Source organism: Melopsittacus undulatus, chromosome 3 (assembly GCF_012275295.1).
Source record: "Melopsittacus undulatus isolate bMelUnd1 chromosome 3, bMelUnd1.mat.Z, whole genome shotgun sequence".
Lineage (NCBI taxonomy): Eukaryota > Metazoa > Chordata > Aves > Psittaciformes > Psittaculidae > Melopsittacus > Melopsittacus undulatus.
Window position 1 is genome coordinate 11,483,506 of NC_047529.1, and position 13,868 is coordinate 11,497,373.

The 13,868-nt window shown below is 44.4% G+C and overlaps 1 protein-coding gene across 8 annotated transcripts in view; it reads right to left on the minus strand.

Annotated features, from left to right (window-relative positions):
* EHBP1 (EH domain binding protein 1) overlaps positions 1–13,575 on the minus strand; it is a 223,812-nt gene extending 210,237 nt beyond the window's left edge. For 6 of the 8 annotated variants that reach the window (XM_005147433.4, XM_031047571.2, XM_031047570.2 and 3 more), the window contains exon 1: positions 11,736–11,839. In XM_005147433.4, the coding sequence (XP_005147490.2) occupies positions 11,736–11,839 (104 nt within the window). Of the gene's footprint in view, positions 1–11,735; positions 12,147–13,173; positions 13,440–13,558 lie in introns of those variants that run through there. The other 2 variants (XM_031047567.2, XM_031047566.2) reach the window with 2 other exon arrangements.
* Between the last annotated feature and the right edge of the window lie 293 nt (positions 13,576–13,868).

Below are 13,868 nucleotides of genomic sequence, written 5' to 3' on the forward strand. Positions count from 1 at the left end.
ACAAATACAGGAAGGCTCCATGACTGTTCTCTGCAATAATTATTTTTACTTTCCACACGGGTTGTTCATATTTAGGTCACTGGTTTTGTATTTCCAAACCGAGCAGGATCTGCCTTGTACACCCTGTACAGGCAGACCAGGAGACATTCAAACAGGGAGAATAACCTCACATTCTCCTCACAGCCCTGTCCCCCATCAGCTCATCTCACAGTCCATCCCACCCCATTCCTGTGCAATGCTAAAATGCAACAAGCAAATATTGCACATAAAAAGCACAAGGCCAACCATATTTAAAGCCTGCAAACAACAAACTAACCCTGTAGAAGAAGACCAGAGGCAAAAATCTCATGGAGTCTTCTCCAAGCACACCTATGTACAACGCAGAAGGCAGACAAGGGCAGGAAACCCACTCTGTGACACTAATAAGGCAGGAGGTTTCTACTTCTCTGGGCCTTAATGAGGTTTTGTCAATCATAAGAGATGCTGACAGCTCTCACAACAAGGTGGACACAAACAAGTTATGGTAAATTGCAGTCTTCTTATAGTCAATAGCTCACGATTATTTTCTTTTTTTAAAATTACAGTTTGCTGACTTCATCCTTAATTGCAAGGCAAGCAAGCACCCTGCTTTTAACAGCTGTTGCTAAAAGAGGAAGTATTTCTCCCCCTGCAATACACATACTACTTCTCTCAGAATAAAAATTGGCTGAAATAAATTTATTTACTGAAGTCAGCATTTTTTTTCCTCTAGAAGGAAGCAGAGTTTGTGCATTGTAAATACTTTTTAGGGTTCACTCCAGACAACAAGACTGAATCTACAGGCAAAAAAAATTCCATTTTCCTGTTTCCTAGTTCAGAAATAGAAAAGGAGACAAGAGACTGTGCTGTCACCTGAAGTGGTACTGAATCACATTAGCCACACTGCCAGCAGTACTGAAGTTAGTGATGACAGGTATAATGAACACCAAGCTTCAGGAACAGGTCACTCATAAACTGAAAGCACAGGTAACACTCCTGGTTTTGCTGCTATTGTCCCCTGCAATGCAGCTCCTAAGGCAGCTAGAGAAGGAGACAGCTACGGTAGCAGATGGGGAACTGGGAAACAGAGAAATGTATCTAGCAGCTCCTGCTCCAAAAATACACTGGCACAAAGGGCTGAGTGTAAGCACAAACTGCAACTAACCCATAGCTCCAATCAGAGGGAAAGAGGATGGGCTGCCAACAGCTTTCTCCCTTGCAGATTCTCCAGTGTCTACTAAAGGGTAGAGATACTGTATTTTCACCTGCAGCCATGGGGTCTGAGCAAGATTCCTCTCTTCTATCCGGAGGCCCCTTGTCACAGAAAACATGGGAATAAGAGCTGGAGGTTTCCATCCCCATAAGCTTTGGTTGAAATGGTCACTGAAACATCACAGGAGAACTTTTTCCCTATGAAGCAAAGCTAAAAATAAGGGGAAAAGCCCAAGGTTCAAAAACAACACAGCAAGTTAACTCCTGACAGCACAGCCCCATCAACCACAAGTTTCACATGCCCAGAGGCAAGGGGCTGTACCAGCTCTCTTAACCATGACTTCAGTGTTGGTATGGAGGTACAACATGCTTTGCCAAGGCAGAGGGCATAGTAGGCCACCAGAGCCCCACAGGTAGCAGATGACATGTCACAGGCAGTCCCCTCACACCATCCTTTACCAAGTATTACCATGTTCTGGCTCTGCCTTGTGGTGCAGCTGCCAGCTTTCAGCTGGCATAGGACTTACCCCAGAAAATAGGTAATTTTCTGAAGATAGGGAAAAGAAAGTTGCCTTTCCTAGGGACAGGAAAGAATAGTTGCCTTCCCCCCCGCTCCCACTGGACAGACAGCCATGGACTAAAGGAAGCACCATGTCTCGAGCACTAGATGTTTACAATTATAGCAGTATGGGTAATCACACACACTCTCAAGCCTCTGTCAAAAAATCCCATGATTACATCAACCACCTTGAATTCTTATAGGGTTCAGATAACTCTTGGTCATCTTTCAGTTTAAAATGAAAACAAGCTCAAATACCATTTTCTATCTGAAAAGAGAAATCCATGGGAAAGAAGATAACTCCTTTACTGTTTCAAGATTGACTAAGTATTCGAAAAGGGTATAGAAACACCAGAGCTCAAAGCAGCCATCTAAAGGGAAAGTAAACAATTTTAGCAAGAAAATAGAAAATCAAAACCAAAGCCAACAGCCCAAAATTCCCTTTTCTACATGCACAAATCCCCCTCAAAATGGGACAAAACCACCACTCTTTTTAAAAAAAGATCCCTCAGAAAGTGCTGACAGAAAACAGGAATCATCCCAAATATGCCTCAAAAGCAAGTAATGCTGCTAGATTCTTCTGCTTCCTGTTGTATGAGAGGAAGTGGTGAAAAATGGGTCAGGACTTTCCCATTCTTAAAGTTTTCTTACATGTTCAAGACAAAGGAATGCAAGGGGAAGGCTCTATGAATATTCACTAGCTCAACTTAAAGAGACACTTATTCCAAGTACTCTATCCAGTTAAGATCTGCACCTGAAGAGAAAATGGAGTTTAAAAAACTTGTTATCTTGAAATTTTTCAGGGATTTATACAACTATTGCTTACTTTACCTACAGAAGAGACAACTACACAATCAGTTTTCCAAGAGATGGTAGGTACAACTAGAAGAAAAATACAGCCAAGCAGTTAAGAACAGCCAGACAGATTCACGTACCTGCCACATGGCCAGAGCTGTGACTCCAGAGCTATAATCACGGCAGGTGCTGTCAAGGTTAAGTCCTCTGCTAATAAACCACAGATAAATCAGCAACAGGTTGGTTTGGACACTTACAGGCTAGATCTTTGCTGGAAAAGAGAATTAAGCTGTTTTGACAGCTCTTTTCTGCTCTTTTAACTCTCCTGCTATGTACTGCCATAAACAAAAGGATTCAGAGTTTACTTAATGAGCAGTCACTGAAAGTCAAGGAAGTTCACAGTGCATGCTGAGTGGCAGCATACAATGTACTGCCAACTGTATTCAATAGTCCAGATTCTCCAATTACTTAATTTAATATGGCTTTTGATATTAGCAGTACTGGATATGCAAACACTTTTCCCAAGCACAGCTGGGAGGGGACAATCAGATTATGACACTGGCTTTTAAAGCACAGGCATCAGTGCATTAGTCTTAGGCCTAAAGAAAGCTCAAGAGAGCTATCATCTCAGGGCATCAAGCAACAACATATGTAATGGAAAATCCAGAGCTGACTTAGGAAATGTCTTTGGTCTGCCTGGCCTACCCAAAAGGTGATGGGACTTGTCCCAACAGGTGGAGATGAATACATGCTCCAAGCAAAGCTGCACACCCATCAAAACCCACATCTCTGATCACTACAGCCAGAGCCAGCCATTCAGCAGCCTAACAGCTCTGACCCATCAGACAGCAAGCAGCAAGGAAGAAAACATTACTTACTGGGTAAAGAAAGAGGAGGGTGACTGGTCATTACAGGTGCTTGTGAGAATGACACCAAGGAAATGGGAGCTAGCAACATAGGCCTTGGTAATATGAGACTCAAAACTGATGTGATATGATAGAGTCTTAAAATGTTCCTGATTGTTTTAATGCAGTTGTCCCCAGAACTATAAATTAATTTGCTCTTGTGTTGTTTGGTCAGCACCAAAGTCATTTTTGAAAACAGATCTATTAGAAAAGAAAGATCAGATCTGTCAGCATGCTGTTAGGCTCTGTTACAGCAGCTCACCCAAAACAAAACCCACAGTACGACTGCAGGAGACCGCGTGTGTACATGAAATACAACCTGAAACTAGTTTGTGCTAAAATAAATACACAGAGCCACAGAGATGGCAGTTCAGCAGCTGCAGACGGTTAAGCAGCTGCAGAGCCTGGCCACAGCTTTGGAGTAATCCTCAAGAAAGTCTCTTTAAATAATAATAAAAATGAAAAAGAACCCCCAATAAGGGCTCTCCACTACAAAGAAAACCTCAACAGCCAAGCGAGAATTACTTCTGCACTGCTCATCTTTACAGGTTTGCAGACAGCTGGAAATTATAGTTCAGAAGGGCCTACACTTCTGATTCATCTCAAAAGCTTGTGCATTTGGAAGCCCCACAGTGACAGCACAGGGCACTGACTCAGGATCTGGGTAATTTAGCTGAAGCACTCTAAGATGCTCTTGCTGGCAGCTGTGGCTCATCTCACCCCTCTGGCAGGTTTTGCTCCCTGCTCCTATCAGGGCAGCACAAGGGAAGTGCAAATGCTCCTCAAACTGCTGCAGTCCACGCTCACCTTACAAAACTGAAGTTGATGGCAGTTAACACTAACACACCAGGCAGCCTTACTCTCGTCCTATCTCTGCTTCAGGGCAGAAGAAAGCAGAAGATGAATGCTGCTAAGGGACTGTGACATCTCAGCTCCACTCCTGAATCTAGAAAACCTCATGAGTCAGAGCCTTAGACAACAGCAATGTTAGTTATGGTTCTGCTAATTTTAGCTCATGCTTAACCCACAGTTCCCAAGTCCCTGCAACGCCTTTCCAGGTGCCAAAAGCCACAACTACTCTATACCTCAACTGCCAAAACATACATTTTTCCCAGCTGAGAGGCTCTGACATAAACTATATGCTGCAGAAATACATTTTTTTTCAAATACAGACAGCAAGAGGAAGGAAACAAAGACGGCTTTATTTACCCTATTGCTGCGTGCGTATCTTAAAATAAGGAACAGAAGTTCAGCTGCATAGTTCCTGTGTTTCAGAGTCCATTCTGGGACATGCAAAACAGGCTTGGTGCAGAGGGCAGCTCAGGAGTGTCCCACAGCAAGGCAGCAAACAGCCTGCCAAGGCCAGCTTCTACTCCAAGGAGGAAAAAGAGAGAAAGGGGCAATGGAAACAAACACACACTTCACACACTCCCCTCAGAGTAAACCGGGAAAGCTTTTAGAAGCAAACAAACAACTCCGCACCCCTGTAGTCTCCGAAAGCCACCCAAGCAGAATGCTTTTTACTACCCTAACTGAAGGGTTTGTTTTATAAGAGTTTCCTCAGATTTAGTCAACCTTACCAGCCTCCTCCTCCTCTCCTTATTCACACTCAACTGTGAAAGGGACTTCAGCTCTCTCCAACCAATTAAAAACTAATTGAAGCAACAGACTGGCACTATACAGCCTGAGCAGGCTAAGAGACTGAAGACTCAGCTCAGACGAGGCCTACACAATGTCATAATATTTCATTTTATTGAACCTCATAAAACAAAGAGCTGAAAAGCGTATTCACTGGGATCCAATCCTGCAAAACAATTCTTTATTGCAGCTCAAGCCCACTGGGTTCAAAGGAACAGTCCACATGTACTTTACTGTATGCGTGCACCACAGCGCCTGCAGGACCAGAGCCAGGGTTTATTTATTTGTAAAGCTCGGTGAGGAAGTTACAGGCACACACAGTTTCTCTCTCAAAAAATAAAGCTGGTTAGCTGTTAGTCAATGGTTAAAATTCAAGGAGACAACCTCACCCCTTTAACTGAATGAACAATACACCATTAGGATAGATTTGTCTACACTTGGATATAACCTTATCTTTTCTGATGTAGGCAATTACTTTTATTACTGCTAGGACAGCAAATTATGTTAAAGAATTTCTGGAAAGAATTCTGTCTCTCAAAGGCAAATAAGATTTATAAGTATTTTTGACAAGCCCAAAACTTTCTACCTTATAGATACTAAGCCTTTAGTGCCTGCTTCTACCTTTGTGCCTGCTTCTACCAATGAGGTCTTTAGGAACTGGATCCAGAGTTTCAAATACTCTCAAAAAGGTGCTGCAAATCACAAATGGGTATAAGTATGTAGCACTGACAATCTGAACAGATCAGCAGCAAGAAAGATTTCACATACACTTATACTTCTCCTATTGAAATCTCTTCACTGAACAATATGCAACCAACAATTTTGATGAGAAATTCCTAACCTGTGGTCCATGCAACAGACATAAGGCTATGAAAAGGGGCCAGGAGGCTAGCCTGGTAAGGTAGGGAAGGAAAGCAGCTGGTGTGAAGAAGTCAGGATTGGTAGACAACCTCCTGACACAACTCAGGCACAGAGCCCAAAGAAGCAGATCTACACTTCTGAAACCAAGGATTTTCTTTTGGACACAAAGAAAAGAGAGTTGCAAGGTGGCAGAGGAGAACTGCTTTTGTGTGTGGACAGTAAGTGTGTTTTAATTGACTGCAGTAAGAAATGAACAAGGGCAACCCTTAAGGCAGCTGGTGGTGATTATTTGGAAAGAGTAAGTTTGGCATACAGTCTAAAACCTCAAAAAGTCCTCAGTCAACCCTGGTAATGAATGGAGAAGAAAACGCTGAAGTGTATTTGCAGATGGGGATTATTTGGTGTGGAATCGGAGATCTGAATGAAGAGTGCAAGGACAGGGTGTAATTCAATTGAAAAGAAGAAAAGAAGATGGGAAAAAAAAGCCCAGGAGAAATTGCACGAGGCTTTCCTTGCACAAGCTACACTTGCTACAGTACCCAACATGCAAATGCAAGGCTGATGGAAAAACTCAGAAAAGCAAGCCCATGACAAAAAGCCTGGTTCACAGCAAAACTAGCTCAAAGAAGCTCTGAATTGACCTGTAACTGTATCTCTTTCTTTCAGAAGTTTGAATGCGATCATCCTTAATAATTAAAGGCACTTAGGTGTTCACAAAACCCCTCTTAACAACCGTGCAAAGCAAGGAAATTAACAGAGAAATGCGGCAGCCTGACCCCGTACAGGCATCCCCCAAGGATTTCTACAGCAAGCAGTTAACTCCAGTTCTCTCCGTGGCCTTCAGCACTGAAGTTTGTTAGAAAGCAGAGAGCAGAAGGCGAGCAGACTGGTGTGAACCGTGGAATCTCAAAAAGCTCATCTCTCCCATGCACAATGCATGCCAAATCTTAAAATTCCTGCAGCATCCAGCTATGAAGCTACAATAAAAGAGAAAAACAGATGGCTAAAGCCTTTTGGGAAGAAAAAAAAAAACCCAGAAAAAAAAGATTAAGCATTACTTCATTTCCAAAAGAGAAAGACAGATATTTGAAAAATACAGAACCTACCTCAGACCATACCTAATTTGACACAAAATGAGGCAACCTGCCTGATGGAAACGAAGCCTGTCTTCAGCTGAGGCAGCATACAAGTTTAACCCTCTTAGAACATCATGGCTTGCTGTATTTTTAGGCAGGATTTAAAAGCAAAGCAGGTCATGTAGGAGATGATAAATATTACAAACATTTAAAAAAAAAAAGAAAGAAACAGTAAAATAACCTATTTTTGTTATCTCTAAAGCACCCCTGAACGGAAAATCCTGTAGAGAAGCCTCCTTATGGTTACTCTTCTCAAGCATTTTAAGCAGTTAACACCAATGTTCAGGTGAGCTGCTTTCTTGCTCATAAAAGCAACCAACGGACAATGACATCTTAAGAACTTGGCATCCTCAGCTCAGTAAGTTAGGCCATTTTCTGTGAAAACCAGTGAATATTATACTTGAAGCCTCTACTGAGTCCTTGACTCATGAGATACCACACAAAAATAAAGAAACATAAAAGCCATCCTATAGAGCTCCATGTGTTCAGCATTAGATGCTTCAGCAACTCTGTGAAATAGCTATCACAGCTTCAGATCCAAGTACTGGGACTGATCTTTGGTCCAAAGGAGTATTTTCATCCTGTGATGCTCCTCTGCTAAGCCTGTGCCTCAGACAAGCCTTAACTCAGTTGCCTGAACAGAGGCCTCCAGCAGCTGAGAAGCCCCAGGGTACACAAGAGATGCATGCCAGCCTGGCAGGCTTGACACAGGATCAACAGGAGACCTGGGCTTCTCCAAACCGGCAGCTTGCACTGGCAGGAAAACCAAAGGCATCTCAAACAGTGCTAGACATCAGTGTTCAGGCAACTGAACTGGATCCCCTGTTTAAGTCACAGCATCAACACATGCCAGCAATGCCCAGCACGCTCCAATCCCACACAGCAACAGTCTGCTCTGACAGCACAAAGCAGCAAATACAACTTCCATTGTAGAAGCCTAAGCAAAACACATGAGGCCAATTTCTGGTTTTATTCAGTGGTTCTGCACTTAGGATAGCGACTAAATTAACTCTCTTCTGCCATGCACAGTCCTTCCCATCCAGAACTGAAGCTCACTGGTGAGGGTGGTGGAAAATCCTGGGCTTATTCCAAGGGTAAGTGGAGGATGACACACTCCAACACTTCCTTTGAAAAAAAACAAGTGCTTATATGATTAATGACAGCATGACTTCTTCACAGTAGCAGGAGTCACTAATCCATAAAGACCAAGACTGCATTTATTTATTTATTTTTAATTAAAGGCTCTAAATAAACAAAGTGCTCAATTTTTCAAAGGTATTAAGCATTCACAGTCACAGAATCATAGAATAGTTAGGGTTGGAAAGGATCTGAAGATCATCTAGTTCCAACCCCCCTGCCATGGGCAGGGACACCTCACACTAAACCATGTCACCCAAGGCTCTGTTCAACCCGGCCTTGAACACTGCCAGGGATGGAACACTCACAGCTTCACTGGGCAACCCATTCCAGCGCCTCACTCCCCTTACAGTAAAGAACTTCTTCCTTATATCCAATCTAAACTTCCCCTGTTTAAGTTTCAACCCATTACCCTTGTCCTATCACTACAGTCCCTAATGAAGAGTCCCTCCCCAGCATTCCCTATAGGACCCCTTCAGATACAGGAAGGCTGCTATGAGGTCTCCACACAGCCTTCTCCTCTCCAGGCTGCACAGCCCCAACTTTCTCAGCCTATCTTCATACAGTAATCAGATCCGGGTCAGCAGAAGCAGCCAGAATGCCACAGAAGTGACTCAGTCCTGTTAATCACCTGAAAATAAAGTTTTTCTAATGAAACGGTGGACAACACTGGACATTCCATCACAGTCTGTCACCCCTCAAATACAGCACCAATGAAAAGCAATCACCTGAGAGCAGCTGCCTTTAATCATCAGCAGGAACATGAATCAGAAATTACAGAGAGCAGAAAAAGCAAGGAAAGGGAGTGGGTTTTTTTTTGCTGGACAAATGCTCCCATACCTAGAGGTAATCCTTTTAAATACTGAAGCAGTAACATCAGATTGGTAGAGACTTCCCACACAGCCAGCATAACTCCAGAAAAAAAGAGCAGGAGCTATTTCAAACTCTAAGCTATTCAAATCAATACATGTCCAGAGGAGACAAAGTATTAAAGCCAACCAGAAATACACCAAAGATTGCAAACCTCACCTGACCACTTACAAAAATACTCTAAAACACAAGTCATTTTCTGAAGAGTTAGACAAACACAAACCCAACAGAAGATAGTAGCTCACAGGCAGGCATCCAACCTGCTTTGGTCATGCACAATCCCTGCTCACAGACACATCTCAGTTCAAGTGTGTTTATGCCTGCATTGTCATTTATTTTAAAATATGAATGGAGCATTCTTTTCCTCCAGAAACACTGCATTGTTAAAATGCCAGTACATTAAAATAACTTACTGCTTACTACATTTCAATCAAACAAGCTACAGACTACAGCACTGACACTTAATATATATTGAGTGCTTTCAGCAGGAACAGCATATGGAGCTCATTTCTTCCGTTTCTCACATGGGCCAACTCAAGAGTCAAGCTCTGGAAACAGAGGAAGAAATTATTTTGTAAGGACGTGCAAAACTATATCTTCTCCAAAGTTAAGGAAAGACTGAGTTGAAGATTCCCAAAATATTTATAGACCTACCCTTTTGTTTCAGAGAGGAATTTAACTTATGGCAGAAATACCGTATTTTAGCCTGCATGCTTAAAGAGCACTTTTGTTAAGGTTCTCCAAACAAGAGGAAGCAGAACAGAAAAGCTACAATCAAATGACTGCGTGAGTGATGTTTTTCCCTATTGTTATTTTTCCTAGAATTCATTTACATTTCACCACTATACTGTTGCTCCATCATAACCAACACAAGCACTGATCTTGCCTTTATTTAAGTTCAAGAACACAAAATGAAGGTTTAGAAAGACAACTTATTTTTAAAAACTCAGTTGCCTATCTGATTTTGAAAGGCTGCCTCACACACAGGCATTTTGCTAGGTGGGCACTCTAGTTTATGATTAAACAATAACCTAATTGTTTCTAAAATAACAAGATTGTTCACAAGAGAACTTTTGTGTGTGAATTCTTCTTAAATCAAGTGAAAGTCAGCTGCAGATCCAATCTGAACATTTCCCTGCAGCATTCATACTTCAGTGCTGAAGCATTCTGCAAATTCTCATGCAAGGAGTGAATCAAAGTGAAAATGAAAGCCAAACCAGGCTACTTTATGCAAACAAAGCATTAAAAGTAATAAACAGAACTGCTAAATTGAACCTGATAAATCAAAATTACCGTGGAGAACTCTTTGGCCTGAAATAGCAGATCACACAAGATAATCATGACAGCCTCTTTCAACTATTAAAACCATTTTATTTGTAGTTTGTTCTGTGAATCCAAGTTCAATTTCCAAAACAAATCTCTTCTTACTAACCTTTCGAAACATTTTAGCTAAGAAGATAACTTGTTACAGAAAAATTAACCTGAAAGTGTTCCTTTAAGACAAAGCAACAAGCAGCCTCCCAACACATTTGACAGAGATTTCCAACTCCAAGACACAGAGTTTAAATTTGTAGAGGCAATTACTCGTAACTAGTGCAAGCAGCCAATGCAAGTGCCAAACTTGCCAACCCGAAGAAAGGCCAAGTATTAGAAAGGAGGCTGCAGTTTATTACAAGGCAATTTGAACATCTCGGTTCATGAGGTCTGGAAAGTACTTTCTTCATCCCCTGACACTACAGACTCTCACTAATGTGAGGAATTATGTCAGTAATGTCAATATTCCAAACGTATAAAACAGCACTTAAGTATTTGTATAATGGATATATTTACCTGACTATTTAAAAGCTGCTTCTAGTCTTCCCTAGCAGATTTATTTAAGCTCATTCTACACAGGAAGGAAGATGTGCCAGACCTATACCATTAACTGTTAACTGCTGTCTAGTCAGCTCCAAAGCCATCCAACTGGACCACCACTGCACAAAATTATTGCCTAAAATACCTTAAAAGAATTCCCAAGGATCTGTCTCTTGCCTCTTCCCATTAAAATGTGGAAAGGAACAAGGAAAAGAAGGAAAGACAAAACATCAGCAGATGCAAAAGTCAAAACTGAAATGGGGATCCACCCCAGATTAACACACCACCATCTTTCAGGACTCATCTCAAATGCCTCAGTAAGGTAACCACAGTGTCAGCAGATAACACTCAGCACCAAAAGTTGAGCTGGAATCTGGAGAACAGCTCACAGGAAATATTTAATTAAACAAAAATATCAAAAACTAAAACCACCAAAACCCAAAACCAAAACCACACCACCAAGTCACACATACCAAGCTAATAAATGCACTGTCCTCTGCATGATAAAAACAATGCCAGCTTAGAAAAATCAGTGTACAGAACAAAACCAACAGGTCCAAGATAAACACACAGCAAAACAAGCACTCATCAAGAAAGACAAGCACCCCACGCTGCTGCTTTATGCAAAAGAAAACACAGGGAGAAGACCGGTGCATGCACATCAAACAGTACAAAATGAGCAACATCCTTCCTATTTCAGCACCATCAGCTTACTCCACTCATTTGTACAGCAAAATGAGTTCTCCTTACCATTTTTTGGTGCACTCGACCATCAGCTCCTGGTAAGAGGCCACAAACTGGAACTTGGAAGCATGTTTCCCAACACGCTGCAGTCTTTTCCAAACTGAAGCCATGATGGTGAGAAATACCAGTCCTCTCACACCGTAGCAACTCTGCTAATAGCAGTGTAGGTTGAACAGTGTGTGTGCTCAATACTAGCAGATTTATATACAGACACAGTAAAAACAGTGCGTGAGGAAGTTGATGGGATGTCTACAATTCATATTCTGCCTCTCCCTTCTTCACAGTAAATCCCAGTCTAGCTGAGTGGCTCATCACTGGACAGGAGCAGCATGCAGTAGGAGTGGACAGGTAACTGAAAGGAAGTTCTCTCATGGAATCATCATTCTTCACACAGTAGATGATGTGGAGACTGCAGGACTGGAAGACAGATAGAGAAGAGGGGATAAAGCATTGGTTAATATACTCCAGACTACAGTACTGCAATTGCACGTGATCTTGAAGCTCTCAAGCAACCACAATAGACCTCAAAAACATACCCCCCTCCTGCTGTCATCCCCCCTCCCTCCAATTGAATAAATAAATAAGAATGCTGCAGCAATTTCAGGAATGCAAACCACGAGTCTGTTTGGAAACATATCAACATGTCCTTTTATCAGCACCATCATAACTGGCAACAACAACAAAAAAGGGCAGGTCAGGGCCACACCGAATCCTTATGAAGCATCTCCAGGAAGCAATGCGAAGTGGCTGAGGTGCTGCCAATGTGCACCCAGAGGGAGGGACACAGGGAGATGAAAGCAAGTTCTTTGTCTTGATGACAAAAGGTGTAACAGTTGTTTCCTCTCACACACACGCACACCTCCTGCTCCCATTTCTCCTTCCAAGGAGAAGGAACAGCCAAGAAGCCGACATGGGAGTGCTACTACTTAAATGCCTGTGCCAAGGTGAGGAGGAGGATGAAAGATGAAGGGGCATTTCTTGAGCCCTCGCTGCACCATACTGAAATGGAAATGCCTCTCCATCCTGAACTGAGAAACGCTCACAAGGGAGCCAAAAAGGAAGAAATACAGACAGGTCTTCTCCCTCCATAGGAAAGCAGCATCTCTGCTGGGTGTGGAGGAAAAAGCCTCTTCATTGGGAACGTGGGGAAGCAAATGGTGTCGGCACCTGGCGAGGAGGCCGGGCAGGATGGCATCAAGGCTGGCAAGGAGGCAACCTAGCTCCAGGAATGTCCCGCTAAGGGCGGGGGAGTGGACCGACCCCGCGCCCCGTCCCGCCCCACCAGACCCTGTCACCTCAGCGCCCAGCCCGTGGGGCAGCGCCCCCCGCAGCCGTTAGCGTTTAAAACACTAAAACGCCAAAAGCAAGGAGCAAGGGAGGAGGGAAAAGGGACGGCTCGGGGAGCGGGAGGGGACGAGACACAGGGCAGCGCCGCGGCACTCACCTGCCCGGCTCCTCACGGGCGGCCCCCGCCGGGCGGGCGCTGGCACCACACGGCAGGCGACAGTCAGCGTTGCCGCTGCCCATTACTGCGGCAGCCCCGCTGGCGGCAGCACCCTGCGGCTGTCCCCGTCCTCCTGCAGCCTCATGGCGAGCACAGGGCACGCTCTGCTCCTGCTCTCCTCGCCTCACCCCGCCGGCTCAGCAGCCTGCGCGGGTCTCGCCGCGCCTCACGCCACCACCATCGCCCTCCTGCCGGCGCCGCGCCGCGCCTCACCCCAGCCAGCCGCTCCCCCCGCCCCCGCCGCCCGGCTCAGCCCGCCCCCGCCACGCCATTGGCTGCTCCGCTCGCTTCCCGGAGCCGATTGGCTGCCGCCCCTGTCAATCACCTGCGGGCGAAAGGGGCGCTCCTCGCGCAGCGGAGAGAGGGAGGTAGTGAGAGCAGACGGAGCTTGCAGGCCCTCTTCTCCCGCCCCTGACTGCATCTCTTTTGTGATTGGTGGAAGCGCCCTAGAAGGCGGGGCTTCTTGAAGGAGGGGCTACTCGATAGGTGAACGAGGCTGTCCGTCAGCACGAAAGTGTCCGGTGATTGGCAGGGACGCTTCCTAAGCCGAGGGTGGGTGTGGCGCCAGGAGCGGGCTGTCAGGGGAGGGGCGTGGCCCCGTGGCGGCGGGCAGCGGCCCTCGGGAGCCGGTGCGG